The 21,651-nt window shown below is 41.7% G+C and overlaps 1 protein-coding gene across 2 annotated transcripts in view; it reads right to left on the bottom strand.

The window, feature by feature from the left end:
• Positions 1-224: 224 nt before the first annotated feature.
• The window catches only part of mdn1 (midasin AAA ATPase 1), a 66,752-nt gene continuing 45,325 nt past the window's right edge, over positions 225-21,651 (bottom strand). For both annotated transcript variants that reach the window (XM_047573091.1, XM_047573092.1), the window contains exons 77-102: positions 19,431-19,536; positions 18,813-18,928; positions 17,599-18,009; positions 17,279-17,505; positions 16,882-17,016; positions 15,492-15,691; positions 14,388-14,549; positions 14,161-14,298; positions 13,635-13,770; positions 12,987-13,153; positions 12,712-12,843; positions 12,291-12,435; positions 9,609-9,913; positions 9,331-9,498; positions 8,375-8,476; positions 8,083-8,281; positions 7,832-8,002; positions 7,551-7,708; positions 7,304-7,393; positions 6,131-6,246; positions 5,786-5,960; positions 4,166-4,239; positions 3,876-3,990; positions 3,182-3,248; positions 2,283-2,425; positions 225-2,200 (exon numbers count right to left, since the gene is read on the bottom strand). In XM_047573091.1, the coding sequence (XP_047429047.1) occupies positions 2,015-2,200; positions 2,283-2,425; positions 3,182-3,248; positions 3,876-3,990; positions 4,166-4,239; positions 5,786-5,960; positions 6,131-6,246; positions 7,304-7,393; positions 7,551-7,708; positions 7,832-8,002; positions 8,083-8,281; positions 8,375-8,476; positions 9,331-9,498; positions 9,609-9,913; positions 12,291-12,435; positions 12,712-12,843; positions 12,987-13,153; positions 13,635-13,770; positions 14,161-14,298; positions 14,388-14,549; positions 15,492-15,691; positions 16,882-17,016; positions 17,279-17,505; positions 17,599-18,009; positions 18,813-18,928; positions 19,431-19,536 (4,144 nt within the window). In that variant the 3' untranslated portion in view covers positions 225-2,014. The remainder of the gene's footprint in view (positions 2,201-2,282; positions 2,426-3,181; positions 3,249-3,875; positions 3,991-4,165; positions 4,240-5,785; positions 5,961-6,130; positions 6,247-7,303; positions 7,394-7,550; positions 7,709-7,831; positions 8,003-8,082; positions 8,282-8,374; positions 8,477-9,330; positions 9,499-9,608; positions 9,914-12,290; positions 12,436-12,711; positions 12,844-12,986; positions 13,154-13,634; positions 13,771-14,160; positions 14,299-14,387; positions 14,550-15,491; positions 15,692-16,881; positions 17,017-17,278; positions 17,506-17,598; positions 18,010-18,812; positions 18,929-19,430; positions 19,537-21,651) is intronic.

The raw sequence follows: 21,651 nt of genomic DNA, 5'->3' as shown, positions 1-21,651 counted from the left end.
CTTTCGCGTGTGAGGCAAATGTGAACCACTACACTTCGGAAATTGCAGGTGCCAGAGCCCAAGTATTGAGGCAGCGAGAAAAGTGACTGAACTTTGGTGGAAACATCTGTAAGGGCTGAATTTGACTAGAACTAAAAAGACATACCTAAACAATACCTAAACACAAAGCAAGTTACAAACACAACATAAACAATAATAATAATAATAACAACATACAAACATAATTTGGAGTTAAGGAAACTTAATTCGTCTTTCATCATCTGCCTTCATATCAAACTTGTTACTGATCTCTGCTGTACTTGGTGCAGGTAAGGCGTGTCAAAAAACTAAACCTGTCATCTCTGAAATTGGCAAACATTCATTGCACTCTGTAAAACAACAAAAATATATTCCCTATTTTAAACATGCGTTATTCATAGTTTTTAACTGAAATTATTAATAATTCATTTAATGAACCTAAATTGTATTACTGACTCTGATGGGAGCTTCACCTCCCATCATCTGCTCACGTTTTACGATAACCATCGAAAGACCAATACACTGGTTGCATTTGTGTTGTGGAAGGGCTGCGTTGCTGAATTTGAACCCCGAACCTTCTTGCTGAGAACCAGTGCAGTTTCCCTGACTGAAACAGTGATCCCTAGTGGACAACGTAGGAATGGTAGTTGTTATTTATGTAGTTGCAGAGCTGCATATTAACTTTAATGTCTTCTGTGTAGTTGTTATACAGGTTGGACCTTCTGGCAAGTCGGCTGTCTGTTTGACACGTGTGATTTTGCGGCTAAAACAGGGAGTCCACTCTTTATGAAGGTTTAAGCATAAAAATAAAATCTAAAAATTAAATTTAAATTGGTAACAAACAGTAGTAAGTGGTTACAGTAGTTAGTAGTTATCGTGGTTGTAGAATTGATTTGGGAATATTTTCCATTCAACAAAAGTGTGTTTTTTAACTTGACAAAAGCCTGATGATTAACAGCGGTGCCTAGATGTTTTATACCCACTGTATCAACAAACAGAACGGTAAAGGGAGATTTGTTGCAGTGTTAGGTGCGTACACCTACTGGGTGATATTGGGTTAATCACCAGAGACAGAGTCGCATTATAAACCGTTTATTGTCAGGATCATTCATGTCACCATTTAAGAGAGGGATTCCATTAACATCTTAAACATGACACAAGGCCACAACACTATGTATGTCATCAATATGTTCTGATAGAGAATGATGAGCTGTGACACACGACATGGATGGAACATGAACACAGCAGTTATGTCTAAACCACAGAACTTGATTTTGCGTGGGTGTTTATCAAAACTGGACTCCACGGCTACTGCAGTCCAAAATGCATGAGATGTGAATTTGTAAAAATCCTGACAGACGGAGCCAGGGCCCCGCCTCTGACCCGTCACCTCAAAAATAGCTGGTTCAGGTGTGGAGTGATATGCGATACTTTCATTCAAGGCACAATTTTGAGTTCCTCCCAAATCGCCGGTCACAACACATGACTGTTTGACCGAGATGTCAGGAAGGGTTCTTTTTCTCAAAGCTCTGCAGCCCTGCACATCTGCTGCTGTGTTCACACGGACAATGAATGACTCGATGGTCTTTGTAACACTGAATAAAACATCCACATGAACGTGAATCGGGGCTATTGTACACTGGAAACAGAGGTATTTACTGACACTTCACTGAGGCGTATCACACGCAGGGAAATCACATTTTTGTTCCTATTATTTCATAACGTGCAGGTCAAAGCGATCCTCGTTATATTACAAAAGAAACTGAAACCCCCTGATGAAGTCAAAACAGCAAAGGTTGCTATCAAACTCTACAGTAAAAATAAGAAAATAAAGGCACATGTACAGCAGGAAGTCCATCTTATTTCAGTCTTTTTTTTTTTTGTTTTTTTTTGTTTTTTTTTGGAGTTGTGGATGAGAGGCTAGCAGCAGAATGGCATTGTGCAGTTGGCTGCTGCCCGTTTCTCCATTCCTCTGAGGAGCGCTCTCTCACTTGAGCTACTGGTCCACGGCTGTGACGAGTTCAAACCACTGCCTGAGAGCGTCACTGAGGGTCTCCGGCAAGGCATTCACGTCTCGCAGGATAACGTAGAAAGGGAAGGGGAACTCTTCCATGTAGGAGCGGATCTCCGGCAGTTCTCCTGGCCCTTTGAATATGGGCACCTTGATGTCCAAGATGGAGTCCTGCAACACATCACCAGCATTTAGTCACACCCTGCATGTGGTAGCTTAGAAAGCAAATAAAGCAAAGATCTGTGTCCCTTACCCGGGAGTTGGGGTTGTCTAACACGACAAAGATGACGAAGACATTCGCGCTGCGTGCCGCCTGCACGGCTGCCATCACCCGCTCCTTCCCCTCCAGGAACAACCCTCTGCCGTCAGACACGATTACCAGCAGCTGGGCTGTGTCTGAGGAGGGACGACGTTAAGTCAGAACAGTGGTTAACAACTGGTTGGCATTTTAATTTGTCTTTGTTTTAAGCTTTTATACTTCAGCATCTCATCCAGTAGGGGTGCCACTCATTTTAGTTCAGGGGCCGCATACAGCCCAATTTGATCTCAAGCAGACAGGACCAGTTCCACACCAGAATTATTATTATGAAAGTGTTAACATTTAATGAACTGTGCTATCACAAATCATGTAATGAACATCCGGACAAGAAAAAGAAGTGAAAATTCTGTTTAGCACAAGGTCTCAGTGCTGCAATTTTCCCTACTTTTATTGAGAAAATTGCACTTAGTCTTCAATATAATTTTTGCACTTTACATATTTATCCAGTGGATCAGATTAGATCCGCTGGGGGTCACTTTTACCCCAGTTTAACACCTGTGTCATACAGTATTTCCTGTATAGACTCAGAGCAGTATGGCATGGTCCAGTCCTTCCCCACAGTGTATGTGTAAAACATGTTTCAGTTTGCTTTCTGACTATCCTTGGTTGTTGTGTTCCCTAAATTCCCCTGTGCCTCATAGGGACGTAACACAGCGAACATTAAACACAATAACATTCATTCATGCGAGAGTGTGTGTGTGTAAAGCCAAGGTGAGGAGCCACAAGCCACACTATGAAATAATTTCCCAAATCGCAAACATTTTCCAATGCAGGGACAATTATAGTTTCAGCTGTGTCGACAAAACAAGGCAAGACGCGGTGCGAGTCTTTACCTGAATTCAGAGCTCCTGGAATCTGTGAGCGTGCTCCCAGAAACATGTTTGTTGAGGTCTCCAAAAACTACAGAGAGACATGAAGAGGGTGAATCGGACAGTCGAACATCATCTGTAACAACATGCTACAATGTAAACATCATCACAACACCAGAGGTGGGCTCAGGGTTTCCTTTTAGCCTTCTCCTTATTCTGACGTGGATGTGTTTGATTAGTCATGTTGAACAGAAAAGAATACATCATATATGTGTTCTTAAATCCATCCATCTTATGTAAAGAACACTGTTCTGCATGTCCTCAGAAGGGCAGAATGTAGGATTTTATTATTGAACAGTAACAGCTTCCTGGTGGAAATCAGGTTCAATTTCTAGGTTCCACCTACTTACCCTAATGCCATTGCCTTCTTAACTAAGTGGCCAATCCACATATAGTTGTTTATTTTTGTGTCTATGTCTTACATGTCACCTTGTATTTTTGTATTTTAGTACTGACTGTCTTCTGTGTTGGTTAGCGGAAGACAATTTTCTACCACAGTGGACAATAAAGTTCTATTCTATTCTATTTTATTCTATATCTCATCTGACTAATTATGATATATTATGACAATGGGAAAACTACACAGTATCAAATATCATGTTTCCGACAGCAGGACATCAGGTTCAAAGTGATGTGTAGTGAACAGAGGATTCCCCACCTGTGCTATCCTGGTCTTCTTCTGCTGGAACTGACAGAGTCTGAGGATCCGAGCCCCCGACTCGTCGTTGAACTGCTGCTGGAAGGGATGCAGCAGTTGCACCTGCTCGCCAAAACTAGACAAACGACCGGACATGTTAGTGTTTACACCTACCTGTCTCATCACAAAAAGGTTTTAGTTCAGAGAAGCTGTATATTGTTGCATGTAACGTCAACAAGCACATGTTTATCTCATCGCATTGTGCGAACAACCACAAAAATTGCAAAACATATGTAAGCAAATGCTCCTACCTGCACACAGACACCTGTCCCACCTCCAGCAGGGTGAGGGCATTGATGATCACTGACAGAGATTCAAATGCCAGCTGCAGAGAGAGAAAGACTGATGAGCCACATGTTTATTAAACTTACTAGACATCTGATCATTGAAACTGCAAGGAGAATAAAAAGATATGCCCAGTTGTCTACAAAGGACACGCCTTGAAGACAACAATGTCCAAATCTTAGACATCTTTGCCAGATAAGACAGGTGGTTTGAAAGAGGAGTAAAGAAAGATATCTGTGTCAGAGTGGAAAAGCCTTTTCAAAACACAATAGGTGAACTGAGATATAATCTGCCACCTATTTACAACACAGTTTTAAAGGGCCTTCAAGGCCTATCATTAAGATCAAACCTGAGCTTTCCAATCAAAGGTTACCGGCTTCAGGTACATGTGTTCAGACCAGGCATTGACAATACGTCTCCAAATGTATCTCCAGATCTGATCTCAGTTTTGTGCTCTGCATGGAACCCCAACATCATCTGGGGAGCAGTAGAATATTTTAACAGCTGCTGGATCTCTACAGAAACATGCTTTCATGTATATTTTTTTCCGTTTTCCTGTGATAACGAGTTAATTTCCACTGTTTTCTCGAGATCTCCAGGAACTAATCAACCATAATTATCTAGCAAACGTTAAAGCACAAAACAAACGGCTCACCTTACAGTACTTTGTTTTTCCGAGATAATGAGATTAACAACTCGAGATCTCGAGAAAACAGAGGAAATTAACTTGTTATCATTGGAAAACAGAGAAAATAATATATATGAATGCGTGACTGCATAGGGCTTCTGTAGATCTCTACCACTGCTCCAGTACAAAGAACAGCACTGTTTTTTGTGTATGCATCATGACTTTGGCTTCAGATGTCAAGTTATTTATTGATCTCCACCCTGATGATAGTTAGACCTGCACAAAACTCAGCTTATACATCCAATCCTGGAAGTTTCCACATGCGCCATAATGTGGACAGAATGTTTTAAAAGGCCCTTAATTACTAATGAACAGATATCACATGCTTTTTCCTTTTCAGGTGATCATTTATAATAGCAACCATATATTTTTGCTTTGAATGAATGAGGCAAAACTTCTCTGATGCAGATCCACTCCTGTTGAGTATCGGCGGTCTTCAACACGACCCAGGACGGATTGAGTTCACAGTACGAAAGAAACCTGAGATCAGATCTCTCAAATGGGATCTAAACGCCTACATTGGATCTTAATGCAAGCTCTCAACAGGACCAAGACACTCATCAGTTTCTGATGGGCTACACCCACAGATGTTCACATCTAAACCTCAACTCCCACAATAGTCCCTTAGAACTGAAGAAGCTACTTGGATGGGTGGCGAAACGTCTTCAGTTGCCTATCTTTAGCTTTTTTTGGCTATACCATGACCTGGATAATTGAGAGCCTTCTTAGATGATATGCTCAGTCCTGCACAGTCGTATGCACCCAACAAAATGTCTTTGTGTTGCAGGTAGAAATGTTAATTATAGCATATGCGATTCTCAGTGCTTCCTAAGTCAGTGGTTAGTGAATCCTTGTTTATGACGGTGTACTGAGATTATGCACCGTCAAGCTCTCTGACCTGTTTAGAGTGATTGTCCACCATGCTGGAGGAGTCATCCACAGCCAAACAGATCTGGTACTCTCTCTTGCTGGGCTTGGTCCTCCTCAGCCAGATCTTGTCTTTGCGGAACTGACTGGCGATGTAGGGGATCACCTTCCTCATGTTAAGACGCTTCCCTGTGCGGTAATCCCCTCTGGAAAGCAGTGCGACAGGTACACATGAATAACGAGTACAGTCATGGCTCCGATAGTGCAGATAAACAAACAGCTAGCATGGTCCACCACAAACAAAATCAAGAGGAAAACAGCGAGTAATCTGAATGCATGATAGCTCGTGGGAGGAGTAAGTGTGTGTTTTACTGACTTGAGTTTGGCGGCCTGCGTGGGCTCGAGGATGAGGCGGAGCTGCTCACACAGCTGCTGGGAGAGGGCCGAGGTCAGAGTCTGGTACTGATGCCACATGGAAGCTGCTGCACTCTCCTAAACCATAAACAAGTACACAACATCAGATACAGTCAGGTTGATGAGTTACTGTGTGGAGAGAGCAACATATTTGATGTTGCATTAGACCTGGTGACTCACTTCTAGGGCTGGCCAGTACTGGATCCCTTTAAGGTATCGACGAAAACAACCCAGCACCAACTACTATGAAACTGCACCCGTCAAATGATTACTGCAATTGGTTCTTTTTGTACCCAGATCTTTTTCTACGGTTTTGCTTTCAGCCAATCACCACGAGCATTCTTTGATTCAGTGCGCTGTGTGATTGGTCCAACACTGCGACAACAGTAGCTTGTATGGGCGTAAAGCTTTTTGTGCAGCATCTGAGGCAGATTTGACTGTTCAGTGTTCTGAGATTCCAACAAAACGCACAAAAGTATGGCTGTACTACACACTTGCTGGTGCTAGTAAATGCATAAAATGCAGCAAGGTTATTTCAGGGATGGTGGGAAATATGAGCATTCTGATAAAACACCTCACCAAACACGGAGTAAACTTAAGGGTGGAGAACTGCACTGTGTTACAAGGCCAATTTCTTCAATGCCAGCATCTTTACCTAATTATCAACTATAAGATGTGGAGGACTGACTGGTCAGTGGCTAGATTCTCCGTGATTCATGAGGTGCTTCATCATGTTAGTTAGAATATTAGTTCATAGATGTGATTACACAGTCCAAATAATACTTTGTTGTGCAGGTTATTCAATAGAAAAGTCAGTAATTTTCAAAATGCATTTGTGTAAAAATCTTTTGAATGCTGAGTGGTGACAGTTAAACAACTGATTTAGGTCTATTCATATGATTAATATTGAATGAAATAAAAAAAAAATGAATGAAGTACTGTGTTGGTATAGGTATCGTTTTAAAGGTGCTGGTCTCGGTACTGGTATCGAAAAATTGTAAACGATACCCAGCCCTACTCAATTCACTTCTTTACTATGACATTACATGGCTTTGATACATCAGTGGACTAAATTGCCACAACATGAACAGGGAAACAAAACTTCCCAACAAAGCAAATCTGCGAACAGCCTCACCTCTTCCTGATTCCCTGGAGTCAGTTTGTGCCAGGCCTCCAGCTGCTTCTCCATCTCCCTCCTGATCTCTTCCGGGTCTCTCTCTGTTTTCTGAAGACACGTGTCCGTAACAATATGTATTACATTACAGGCATACATTTCAATAAAGTATTTTTTCGCAGTTCTCCTCTTCAGTTAAACCTTGTCTTTAACACCTTCTTAACACCACATTGACCTTCATCTATTGAGAAAGGTGCTTGTTCTCTACCTGCATGGCGTTAAGCAGCATCTCAGGAACCGTGTGGATGGTGGATTCTGTGCTTCTGTTTGCTCTGTCTTCTTCTCTGGTTTGTTGTCTGTCCTTCCATCCCTCCTGATCCTCCTCCTCTGTTTGCCTCTGCACCTCCATCTCTTCACCATCTACACCTGCACAACAGTAAAACACACCAGTTTAGAGGCACATTCTGTGAATGTACAGAGTTTCTAAAACCACACTTTAGTTTGGTTGATCTGAGCTGAAACAGGCAGGAGAACAAAATGCTTCAGCACCTTTCTGAGATGGCTTGGAAGAGTCCAGCTGCTCGGGATTTAGCTCCTGCACCTCAGCGGCTTGGAGCTCCTCTTCCTGGCCCTCTGTTTCCATAGCAACATCTTCATTTGGCTCTTCATCTTGGTCCTGTTGAGGGCCTGCTGCTTTCTCCTGATCTGCACTGGCAACATCTGGAAGCAAGAAAATCAACATTAAAGATCGATCTATCGATCTATCAATCTATCTATCTATATAGTGGGTGATCACTGACCATAAGTCTGCGCGTCATAGGCTGTGTCTCCCTGCTTGATGTGTTCATAGAGGTCAGACTCCCGCTGGGCATCGCTCTGCCTGTGGTCCTCGGTGCGATCGTTGCTTCGCTCCACTGTCCGCAGACGCTTGTTAATGCGCTCGTTGTAGTCGCCCGTCGAGCGCTCATTGTCTGCTTGGCCAGGCTTTCTCTTGAAGCTCTGGAACGTGGAGTAGACGAAAGAAACCCAGACAGATTAGATGGATTAAAACAAGGGAGAAAAGACGGGAGGTGACCTGGGAGAGATCTTTACCTGAGTCTGGCTACGAGTCTGTCTCTCTGAAGCCATCCTTGCTGTCAGTTTTGACTGGTGGCCCTCAGATTGGCTAGCATCAGCCGCTCCACTGCCATGCTCCTAGCAAATCAAAAAAAAAATATTGATATTACGTGCCAATACCTTGTATTCTGTATGTGAACAACTGTCATGGAGGAGAAATCCAGTAGGTGAAAACTTTGGTCAGAGTTTGATACATGCATGGTGGAAGTAAGAAGACCTAACCTAATTTTGGCAAATGTTGCAGTTGCTAAATGCTGTCTTCTTGTCAATGATGCTAACCAATGGTTTGTATTGACTCAGCTGCAAAATGTCTGGTCTTTCATTCTCTTCTCGTTACTGGTCCCCTAGAGTGCGATCCATTAATGTTAATTTTTAGAATAGCATCCACTCAAACCTCTTATCCCAGCATGAACAATAAACTGTAAAAAAAAGATGGATGATGGTACAGCTCCTCTAAAGTGAGACCAAAGTAAGTAGATTTCCCCCTGGTGACTGACTGCAGTATAGGTCGTCAGCTCCACCTCCTCCGCATTAGTGGACAGGACTTGGGCTAAACTAAAACATGTCAAATCTTATTTGAGGTAGTTAATATAATGCTGATGCCAATGTAAGGAAGTGGGGATGCACTTATGTAGAGTCTATGATATGAACTACCTTCACTATGATCTACAAATTGACAAAGACCAGTCCTGTCGTTGGACATCTGCCACCTAGACAGAACATCATTTGTAACTCTTTGGACAAATGAATAGCATTTGCAATATCTTGCCCTGTACTATCTAGTGTACTTCTATACAGATTTGAAAGTAAGCCCAGAGTTGCTCTTTGAGGGTTTTGCCTTCCACTTGTTGGTCATAAGGACAAAGTATTCTTTAAATAATGAGCATAATTTGGTTGAAGGAAAGTGAAGTGTGCATGAGTCTGAATGTTACCTCTTTAGCCTGGTCTCTCTCTGATGCTTCTCCAGCCAGCTCCACCGCTGTGTCACTCTGAATGTTTTCTTCTCCAGTCTGACCGTCTCTATTGTGCTCCTTCCTCTCAGCTGACTCTGGTTGTTCACCATCCTCATCCCCACCTTCCTTCTCCTCCTCCTCCTCCTCCTGAAATCATCAGTGCAAACAGTGAACCATGGAACAAAGTTGTTGCATGTGAAAAACCTTCTGTGCTGGTCAGGCAATGCACAGCCTCAGTCCTTTATTTACAACCACACCTTTGGTTTGTGGTCTTCATTTGGTACAGTCATAGCGTCATCTTTTCCTGCCTCCTGTCCCTTTTCCTCTTCCTCTTCCTCTTCCTTCCTTTCGTCTTTTTCAGCAGACTCTTCCTCCCCCTCCTGTTTCTTGTCTCCTTCCTCCCCCTTCTCCTCCTCAGTTTGGGACTCCTGATCGTTTTCCTCTCCGGGTTGGTTATCTTCCATCATCTCTGCCCCCTGCTCCTCCTCCTGGTCATCTTTCTGTCCATCCTCTTTTTCATCCAGCTCCATGGCTTTGTCATCAATCTCGAATGGATTTTCCTCTGAAAAGTGGAAAACTATTTAAGACTCCGACTAAGTCAAGAGAGAATTTTTTGCATTGTTCTAAATGTACAAATTCAGGGTCACACAATAAAATTGTTACTTCCCATACTGAAAATCGCATCTAACAATCTACTGGCAGGCAACTACTATATGAGACAAAGCCCTTGTCGCAATATGCTTGTTAATTTACCCAAATTAATTAGATTCACTGCAGAATGTATCAACTTTTTCACTTTCGTCTGTAGAAGAGGGCATGCTTCTCTATGTTCACCTCAAATGTCTGCAAGTCGTACAAGGTGAACACAGAGAAGCATGTCCCTCTTTAATCTCAGTAAATTCAGAGGAAAACGCACTCTAGCATGACATAAACAATTAATTCAGTCAAGATACATGTATGCTGCACTGGTGTGGGTTACTAAGGGGAGTAGTGTATATAAACAGAAAGAAGAGCAACAGTGTATTAAAAAAGACAATATTAAAGACTGCCGCCTCTTATCATATGTGACTGAGGACTGTAGCAAAGTTTAATATAACGGAATATTCATTTAATCACTGTATAGTAATAAGAGAGAGAAATACATAATTTCCATCACTCAGACACCACAGTAAAATCTTGACTTGAAGGTTTTGTCCAGCGAGCAATCAATAATCAATAATGTCAATAACCTATATTTGTGCTCACAGAGTTAGACACACTGCAAAGGAAAGCTGAAACAGTCTGGATGTGTCAGACCTTTAGTAACCCATGAACAAAAACATTCCGTTACAGTGTAACATCTCCAGTGGATAAAATAAGTATTGAACACATCACAGTTTTTCATAGTCAGCATATTTCTAAAGGTGATATTGTGATGAAATTTTCACCAGGTGTTGGTAACAACCCAAGCAATCCATAGAAAGATGTGTAATATGTGTAATAACGTAAAATAGCACAGGGAAAACGTATTGAGCACACGCAGAAAGGGAGGTGGCAAAAGGCATGGAAAGCCAAGACACCAGCTGAAATCTATCAGTGATCAGAAAGCCATCCTGCATCTTGTCAGTCAAATGAATATCAGCTTGTTCAGTCCAGACTGATACCTATAAAAAGGTGTGTCATTACCAAGGTGTCACACAAGGAACATCTCATGATGAGTAAAAGCAAAGAACTCTCTAAAGACCTTCACAACCTTATTGTTCCAAAACATTCTGATGGCATTGGTTCCAGAAGGATTTATACACTTCTGAATGTTCCAGTGAGCACTGTTGGGAAAGAACATCATTCGACCATAAACTGGTGCTCCTCACAAGATTTTTGACAGAGGAGTGAAAAGAATTATCAGAAGAGACCAATTGTGGAGTGCTTCAGAAAGACCTGGAATTAGCAGGTACAATTGTTTCAAAGAAAACAATAAGCAATGCACTCAACGGCCATGGCATGTATGCACGCTCACCACGCAAGACTCCATTTCTGAAAAAAAAGCATGTTGAAGCTCATTTAAAGTTTGCTGCACAACATTTGGACAAGCCTGTAAAATACTGGGAGAACATAGTCTGGTCAGATGAGAGCAAAACTGAGCTCTTTGGATGCCATAACACACACCATGTTTGGAGGTCAAAATAAACTACACATCACCCCCAAAACACCATACCGACAGTGAAGTATGGAGGTGGAACATCATGGTGTGGGGTTGTGTTTCTGCATATGGTACTGGCAAAATTCATATTATTGAAGGGAGGATGAATGGTAAAATGTACCGAGACATTCTTGAGAAAAATCTGCTGCCATCTACCAGAATGAAGAAGATGAAACGAGGGTGGACATTTCAGCAAGACAATGATCCCAAACACAGAGCCAAGGAAACTCTCAACTAGCTTCAGAGAAAGAAAATAAAGCTGCTAGAATGGACCAGCCAATCACCTGACTTGAATCCAACTGAAAATCTATGGAAAGAACCAAAAATCAGAGTTCATAGAAAAGGCCCACGGAACCTTCAAGATTTAAAGACTGTTTGTGTGGAAGAATGGGCCAAAATTACACCTGAGCAATAGTTTCTCCATACAGGAGACATCTTGAAGCTTCATTACCAACAAAGGCTTTTGTACAAAGTATTAAATAAATATCAGTAAGCGTGTTTAATACTTTTTCCATCTGTTTTACATTATCACACATGACTGTGACAATTTCTGAACTTATTTGTTTTGGTTTCTTTCTATGTATGGGTTACTTGGGTTGTTATCAACACCTGTGGAAAATTTCATGTCAATAGCACCTTTAGAAATATGTTTACTGTGAAAAATTGTGACGTGTTTAATACTTATTTTACCTTCTGTACATTCATCTACTTAAAACTAGCTGATAAAACTGTTCTTCAGCGTGACTGTAGCAGGTCTCACCTTCACCCTCGCCCTCCCCATCATCTCCAGCCTCATCGTCATCCTGGTCCAGGTTGAGATCCTCTGGCAGATCCATGGACTCGGGTTCGCACCTCTTGTCCTGCTGACCATGGTATGGGTCCACCTCATTCTCGTCAAACTCCCTCTGAGGAAGAGGCAAGATGTCCAGATTAGACATGGCAGATTAGGCAAACCTTACAGAAATGCCAGAAACTGAGAGGCTGCCTAGTACTACTATGTGTAAACTGGTGTGGCATTGTTGTTTGTTGCATCAAATTTGCAGTTGAATATTTTAAAACCAGTGTCAGTAGGTGCAGTGTTCTCTGACCCCATGTCTGTTTGTTGTATTTCCAAATTCTTTGAAAGTTTATAAGTATGTTTTAAGAGTATCTGCTGATGCCTTCAGTTCTGTGAATATTACCTCATCTCCTTGTTCATTGATCTTGTCTGTCTTCTCCTCGTCCATCTGTTCATCTTTGTCCTGATTCTTCTTGTCCTTACTGGGGTCTGCCGCATCCAGGTTGTCATCTTTGGCTACTAGCTCTGATTCACCCTGAGAGAATACATGCAGTGGTGACAGAAAATTAGGTTAGACAGGCAAACTGGTTTAACTAATAATTTACTGTAATGTACTGTTAACTACTGCTCTACGAAAGTGCCTCATATAGCTTCCTGATATTAAGGCTGTGGCTGTACCTGGTCCATGCCCTGGCCAGACTCCTCCTCGTCACTTCCTTCATGCTCCTCATCATCATCATCACCCCACATCCTCTCATCAAGAGTCTCTGTGTGGCCTTCTCCCAAGTCACCCATCTTTTTGTCCAGCTCCTCCTCGTCCTCTTTCTCCGACTCTTCATCATCACCTACAAATATAAGAGGAAAATGCACTCAGCTGTCGCCCCGGAGGAAAGGAATCTACTGAGATTAAATATGCATCCTGAGGGATCAGATCACAGGTAACCAGTTTTAGGCACACATGTTCACACCTGGGGCTAACATGTATCTCGAGAGACAGCTTGAGATCTGTGGGTTCTGTAACCTAAAAGATCTTAGGCCCTTTAATCAAACTGATTTGTAGTTGCTTGGTTTGGTTGTATTTATTCCAACCTTTGAATCTTAAAGATGATTTAGTCCCAAGAGTATTTAAGATCACGTGTTAAGGTATTCTCTGAACCCTTTTGTATTAAAAATTAACTGAATTTTGGGAAAGTTTTTCCTTCTTCAGAAGACTGCTGTCATTCTGTGAGGGAAAAACATCAATTCCTAACATTCTGTTGCTCCCCTGGTTCTCGTGCTACCTTCCGTGGGCTACAGAGGATACATCTTCCTCCTTGTAAAACTAACCAGGTTCTTTCTCATCCCCATCGTGCATCTGGCCGTCAAAGTCCTCTGACATCTCAATGGCGTTGTCTTCTGACTTGATGTTGTCTTTTTGTTGCTGTTCTTCTTTTTCTTGACCCTCTTGCAAAGTGTCCTCCACCTGAACAGGAAGCAGAAGGCATTGATGCTCTCATGACAAAAAAAAAACTTGTTGCAGTTTATGTGCAGATCCCATGTCTCGACCAGGCAGGCCATATATTATTTTGTGGGAGACAATAATGTAAACTTTGTCATTTTGTGGCACTTGCTCTGTGGGGTGAATATATTTTGCCTTTTGCCACCCGTGAGCTGTGTCCTACTAACTTTATATTTGCTGAGATTTTGGAACTTTTACCATGAAAATTAGTTTTTCTTATTTTTATGTGGATTATTGACATTTGACATTTGCCAACAATTCATTCTAATTCTCAGTGTGCAATGTGTCTTACCATCAACTAGAACAATACCCAGACATCACAGCTATAGCATTAATCTCAGGGTCTTTCATTACCTGGTCTTCATTCTCGATCTTGTCACTGACATCTTTGGTGCCCTCACCCTCTCCTATGCCACCTCCCTCGTAATCGTGAAACTCCGTGGCTCCTTCTCCGTCTCCACCAGCCATCAGTTCTTGAGGCAGGCAGAAACCCTGAAGAAGAAGTCACAACGACTGTTAGCTTGTCCCAAATGACCTCACTCACTATACTGACCGTATTTATCATATTTAAAGGAGTGTACCTTCTGAGCGAGCTCTGTGAAGATGCTGGCCAGAACAGACAGCAGTTTGCCTGTGCTCCTATGTGCTCCCAGTGACACAGCCAGGTAGTAACGTACCAGGTCGGAGTAGATATCCAGCAAAGGCTCCAGACACACCAACATCCTGCATGCTCTGTTTATCTCCTGAACACATACACCAACCAGCAGAGAAACAAACACATGCTGACACATTTTCACTTCCAGTAATATACACACACTTCATCAAGAAGCAAGTAGTCTTATACTACACATTAATACAAGAAAATGAACTGGCTTGTTGAAATGTACACTTCATTCCTTTGTGAGATTTAAAAACACACCTACACAGCCTGGCCAAAAAAAAGTCACCACCAATAAAAAGGTTACACACTAATATTTGGTTGGCATTACTTCTTCTGCCTCTCTTCTTACCCTGACGCCACATCACTCTGGAACAGGGTAAATCTGGACTCATCAGACCACACAACTTTCTTCCATTGCTCCAGAGTCCAATCTTTATGCTCCCTACCAGACTGAAGCCTTTTGTCTGGTTAGCCTCACTGATTAGTGGTTTTCTTAAGGCTACACAGCTGTTCAGTCACAATCCCTTGAGTTAACTTCACACTGTACATGTGGAAGTGCTCTTACTTTCACTATTAACCATGAGTTCTACTGTTGTTTTTCTTCTATATGATTTCAGCAAATATTTAAGAGATCGCTAATCATGATCATTCAGGATTTTTTTCCAAACACATTTCTTCCTGGAAGATGATGGTTCCACAATATCCTCCAGTTTGTACTAATGCGTTGGACAGTTCTTAACCCAGTTTAAGTAATTTCTGCTTCAACCTCCTTGGATGTTTTCTCTGCTTGATGCATGCCAATGATTTGACCCTTCTCAAACAAAACAACATATTTTCCACATGGTTCTTTAAGAAATGAGAAGCTACTCATTGCATCAGTTGGGGTTAGATAAACTGTTGCCAGCTGAGAGATAATCACCCATGCAGTAATTTTCAAATAGAAGGCTTGTACCTATTTGCTTAGTTAAAACCAGGTGGTGACATTTTTTGAGCCAGGCAGTGTGTTTGCCTGTGTTGATGGTACCTTGAGCTGCAGTGGCTGACAGGAGTCTCTTCTTGTCTTCAGGCAGCTCAGCAGCCTCTTCAGCCCAGCAGTAATATCTCCCAGACAAAGAGCCTCCACCTCAGCTTCCAGCTCCTCCTCCAGGAGTCGAGTCAGGTGACCAGGCTTCAGCAGGTCCTCTGTTGCCTCCTCAGTCTCGTCCTCCTCTTCTTCAGCGCTCTCTGAAACATCCAGTAACAGCAATAAAAAACCAAGTTGTCAGGAATGAAAAAGGTCAGCCTTCAATGAAATGTTGAGACACGGTGTCAGTGCAGTTGTTATGTTCTTGTGTATCTAATGAAGAAGCGACAGCTGAAACCGTTTAGAAGTCACCTTAGTCGCTTACGTGTGGTTAAAGGTACTCTTAAAAAAATATTCCAACTGTGAATAAATGCCATGAAACTTAAAATGTGGCTACAAAATAGTTAAGATCTAATTTGGACAGGATAACTTATTCCTGGAAGCTATCCCAGCTGTCACTGGTCAAGAGGTGGGGTGGACCCTGGACAGGTCAAGCCTCTCACATAAAGCTAATACATAGACACAGACAACCATTCACACTCAAATGTACACATATTATAGTTTTGAGGGAAACTTGGGTATTACTGGCTAAAATTTTGCTTTCGCTTAAAAAAAATTTAGATGTGTTTATTTTACATTTGAGGTCTGCGCTTTAAATTTCATAGTGCTGTGTACAATGACAGCAAAGCATTCTATCAATTTCTATTCTTTTCCTTTCTTAGTAGGCACCATAATTTATACACCTTTTAAAGCTTTTACACATTCTTTTGGATCTTAATCTATAAAGAAAAGAGATCTTTTTTTGATATTGTGACTTACATGACTTATATTTAACCTGCATCAGTTGGTCAGTAAATTCCAAACGGCTTTTATGAACTGTCATTCTAAAAAAGTGGGACCTGACAAGGATCAAAATTTTGAGTAATCCAGGAATGAGGCAAATGAACAGACTAGCACCGGTAACGCGATAATACGTTGGCTGAAGACATTAATCTGAACTGCAAGGTTTCTGTGCAACTCTGATGTTCACCGATCAGACATCATCATCAACATTATGACCACCTTCCTAATATTGTCTAGGCCTCCTTTGTGTGTCCAAATCAGTTGTGACTCATCAGAGAACTGACATGGACCTTTTGAGGGTGTCCTGTGGTGTCTGACAACGTAATGTTGTTAGTGAGGGCCTCTGGGTTCCAGCAAAACATTGAATTGTCACAAGATGGTCAATGATAGGTGTATATTTCAATGGAAAGAAGCAGTAAATCAGCTGCATGCAATGATTTACAATGGAATGAATTCATATTCGAGTACAGTTGGGGATCACTGCTTGCTTTGACTGCTTCCTCCTCACCTCTCTTGACGTCCCCCTCTCCCTGCTGCTCCTTCCCCTCCTTTCTCTTCACAAGTGTCTGGACAGCACACAGCACTGTGTTGATGTTTGCCTCCATCTCGACAGAGAACTCGGAACAGAAGGCAGACTGCTGATCTGTGAAGGAAATAATAATGATAATAAAATAAACTAATTCTGTATTTTGTTTTCTTGTCTTAGCTTCTGGTTAGGTTTAGTACCTAGGTTTAGTAAACAGGTTGTATTCATGCATGCAGAAAACCTATTACCGGTAGTTCAAAGAGAGTGTAGGAGGCCCTAGCAGTAATTTAAAGCCTAACAGGTCAAAGAGCTTGTCTCTCAGGATGTCTAGCAGTAATATCTGAATTAATATTAAGCATTAGTGTGACTGCTCATTTACCTGTGTGATGGTGTCCCAGTGAGAGCAGCTGGGTCTTCCAGGCTGTGAACTCGGTGATGTCAGCCTGCACTTGTCCTCTGACATATTGCAAGCTCTTGGTTATGGCTGGCTGGCTGTCTGCACTGCCGACACACATGGCCGGGGTAAAGAGCTGCTCCACTGTGGGAATCTGTGCCACCACGGCCTCTAGCCGATCATAAGAAACGCAGCAAGTAGTAAAGTAGCTCCTATAGAAAACGACAACAACATGGTTAGGATGCTCATTCTTTTTTGTTACTGCTTCTTCAGATTTCAAGTGAACTCAAGCGATGCGGTTATACCATGTGTAGAGTACGCTCTCCGAGGCCTGACGTGCCACAGAGTCCAACTCCATCTTCAGGCTCTCGCTCTGCTTCAGCATTCCAGTGACATGCTGGTAGAGCTGGCACCAAGCGGCGTCCCCCCTCCTCATCAGGCAGCCTGGGGGTTGGCGTTGGGCTGCCAGTGGGGAAGGGCATCTCAGGGTGTGCTGCTTGCAGCTACTAGCCTCCTCTTCCTTCTTCTGTGGGTCTTCAGGACAACACTGCAGCAGCCAGGCCAACTGCTGGAACAGGGTGGTACACTGGGCTGCCAGTACCTGGCCTCTTAATACCCAGTCCTGGAGAGAGGCCTGGGGTGGGAGGAGGCAGTCCTGGTCTTCACTGTGGCTCTGGATGTGGAGCTTGATGTCCTGGACATTGTTTGTTAGACTCCTGGATTTGGAGATGCCACAAAAAAGACAATGAGACATGTTACAGTAATGCAGGCCTCGGGATAACCTCGGGATATAGAAAAATAGTTGAAGGAAAAATGTGCAACGGGAAAGATCTGAGCAACTTTGATAAATTTGGATGGTTGGATGACTGGGCAAAAGCATCTCTGAAACTATGGCTCTTTTGTTCCGCTGCACTTTTACCATTCACACCACTTAATGGAAACAGCATTTCCTTATGGCAGTGGCTAATTTCAGCAGGACAATGCACACCACCATATAGCAAGAAAGATTCAGGAAGGGTTTGAGAAGCACTACAACAAAACTGAGGTGTTGACTAGGCCTACTAATTCCCCAGATGTCAGTGAAATCGAGGGTCTGTGGGATGTATTTTTCACACACAGAGGTCCAACTTCGCAACTTGTGATTTGCTGCTGATGTCTTGATTCCAGATACAACAGCACACCATCAGAGCTTTACTGGAGACCTTGCCTCAATGGATGAGGGCTGTTTTGTTGGCAAAAGGGAAACCTATGTGATATTGGGATTGTTATGAAACCGTATTAGTGGAGACTCTATCAAGTCTGTCCTGTTTTTGTAATACATCAGGAAAATCTGAGGACATTTGACACAATTGTCCACTAGGACATGAATAAACTGTCCAAAACCCAAGAATTTATACAGTATGCTAATTCTGAGAAAATTCTACACCAAGTTATACCTGACAGTATAACACAATGAAGTGATCATGTTTTGTTTTCCAAGATGTCACAGTGAACCCACTGTGTCAGATCAGCAACTAACCTGAGATGAACCCACTGCTCGGTGAGCTTGGCCAGTCGTTGCCTCTGCCTGAGGAGCAGCTTGAAAAGGTGGGAGGTAAACCCTCTGCAACGCTCTATGTTCCCCAGACCCAGCTCCTATAACCAGACAGCAACACACACATGCATAATTCAGACTACAGGGTTAAACACACACAGAAACATCTATTCAGCTTAAGACTTCACCTTCATTCAATACTGAGGACTAGACTAGGAACTGACCAATATATCTGTCGGCCCCGTGCTGCTGGAGACCCTGTGGACCTGTGCATGCAAGCTGGAAAATGCTTGTGCTTTACCTCTTTTGACTGTTTATTTTATATATATATATGAGCATTAAATATTATATAATAAATGTTCAATAAGTGTTTAGGTTTTTGGTTAAATCGAGACTTTAACATTTAACATTTAACATTATAACATTAGTTATCATTACGTCCTTTTTATAATGTAAACTGAGAGAGAAAAACCAGTATTGGCTCAAAAAATTCGGCAGCACGTATTGGTCAAGGCTGATGTCAAAAAGATGGCATCGGTATTGGCCCTAAAAAAATCCATATTAGGTGATTTCTATATTAGACAATCGGTATCCATTTCTCACCTTGGCGGAGTGCTGGAGAGCAGTATGCTGGGCCATTACCCTAGCCCACGACCGGTAGAAGTACTTCTGACATCCATCCCATGCAGTCAACAACTCTGTAAACAACCTAAAAGATCAAGAATGCAGAAGAAGGAGTTAAAGAGTATTACAGAGTAGAAACCATATGAGTGTAGCTTGTGTATACTGTATTTATCGTAAAATTAATACAAAAATAAAGTCTAGTACAGTCACTGTGACCTGCGGAGGAGTGGCAGCAATCTTCCACTCTGATTTATCTATTAATCCTAGACACAAGCAAAGCTTTAATTCATTTGAAAGTCTTACTCTTAGTCTTCCTCATCCAGACTGGAAAACACAAAAACAAATTATTTTTGTTGTGGTGTACTGCCCACCTGCTCCTACTCGGAATGTTTAGATGAATTCTGTGGGTTTCCATGTGATTTAGTGCTTCGAACAGATAAAGTCAATATAGTAGGTGACTTTAACATTCATGTTTATGTTTGCAGTGACAGTCTTAGCTTTAACATTTGAATTTACAATAATAGATTACCCTGAAATTGGAAAGACATTTTGTTATGATAGACACTTGATAGACACTGATGATGCTGTAAGTAGATACAAGGAGTTAATTACTTCATCGTTCACCTCATTGCCTTATGTAAATAATGTGGATGACAGCCACCACAATTTAACTCCGACACAAATGGATTATTTTGTTGATAGCACTATAGCATCCCTAAATACAACTTTAAATTTAGTTGCTCCTCTGAAACAGAAAGATAAATCGGAGGAGGGTAGCTCCATGGTACAATTCACAGTTGCCCAGTTCAAAGCAGGTAGTTCAAAAGTTGGAAAGAATTTGGTATTCCAGTAATTCTGAAGAAGCTCACATAGTCTGGAAATATAGTTCAACAACTTATAAAAAAACCCTCTAGATTAGAAAAGCATATTATTCCCCAGATTTCTTAAAATTCAAGGCATCCAACAGCTATCAAAGATGTAAGTACAGTTGGATTGGAAGCCTCTGTAGGACCTAATCAATACTTGGACTCCTTCTTTCTAATTGATATTCCTGAGTTCACTTCAGTAATTGAAGCATCTCATCAACCATCAACTTGTCTTCTAGAACCCATCCCAACTAAATTTCTCAAGGAGGTTTTTCCTTTAATTAATATCTCCATATTAATCAGATAAACCTATCTTTATTAACAGGATATATGCCCCAGTATTTTAAACTGCTATAATTAAACCTTTACTTAAAAAACCTACTCCTGACCCAGATGTTTTAGCCAGCTATAGGCTAACGTTTTAGAAAGGGTTGTTGTCAATCAGTTGTGTGAGCATTTAAACAGGAATGGTTTGTTTGAAGAATTTCAGTCAGGTTTTAGAGTTCATCATAGTACAGAAACGGCTCTGGTTAAAGTTACCAATGATCTCCTCATGGCTTCAGACGATGGACTTGTCTCTATACTTGTCCTGCTAGATCTTAGTGCTGCATGTGACACAGTTGATCACAGTAATCTACTACAGAGACTTGAAAGTGTGATCGAGGTTACAAGAACTGCATTAGACTTCCAGGCAAATTCCAGTTTGTCCATGTAAACAACGATTCTTCTATATATATACCAAAGTAAGCTATGGAGTTCCTCAGGGTTCTATGCTAGGACCATGCTTCCCTTCGGCAATATTATTAGCATGCACAGGATAAACTTCCATTTCCACGCAGATGATACCCAGCTATATTTAACCATGAATCCAGATGAAACTACACAGCTGGTTAAACTCCAAGCATGCCTTAAAAACATAAAGGCTGGCATGACCTGTAATTTTCTACTTTTAAAATCAGACAAAACTGAAATCATTGTATTTGGCCCTAAACACAGAGAATCATTATCTATTCACTTGGTTTCTTTGGATGGCATTACCGTGGCCTCAAGTACTACTGTGAATAACCTTGGTGTTATATTTGACCAGGATATGCCCTTTAATTCTCACATAAAGAAGGTTACCAGGACTGCTTTCGTTCACCTGCGTAATATCATCAAATTAAGTAACATCCTTTCTCAGAGAGACGCTGAAAAACTAGTTCATGCATTTGTGTCTTTCAGGCTAGGTTATTGTAGGTCATTATTGTCTGGTTGTCCAAATAGCTCTTTAAAAAGCCTTCAATTGATTCAAAACACTACAGCACTGACAGAATTAGCAAGAGAGATCATATTAC

This window comes from Mugil cephalus, chromosome 21 (assembly GCF_022458985.1).
Source record: "Mugil cephalus isolate CIBA_MC_2020 chromosome 21, CIBA_Mcephalus_1.1, whole genome shotgun sequence".
In the NCBI taxonomy this organism is placed as follows: Eukaryota; Metazoa; Chordata; class Actinopteri; order Mugiliformes; family Mugilidae; genus Mugil; species Mugil cephalus.
This window is presented reverse-complemented; position numbering and strand designations above follow the sequence as displayed.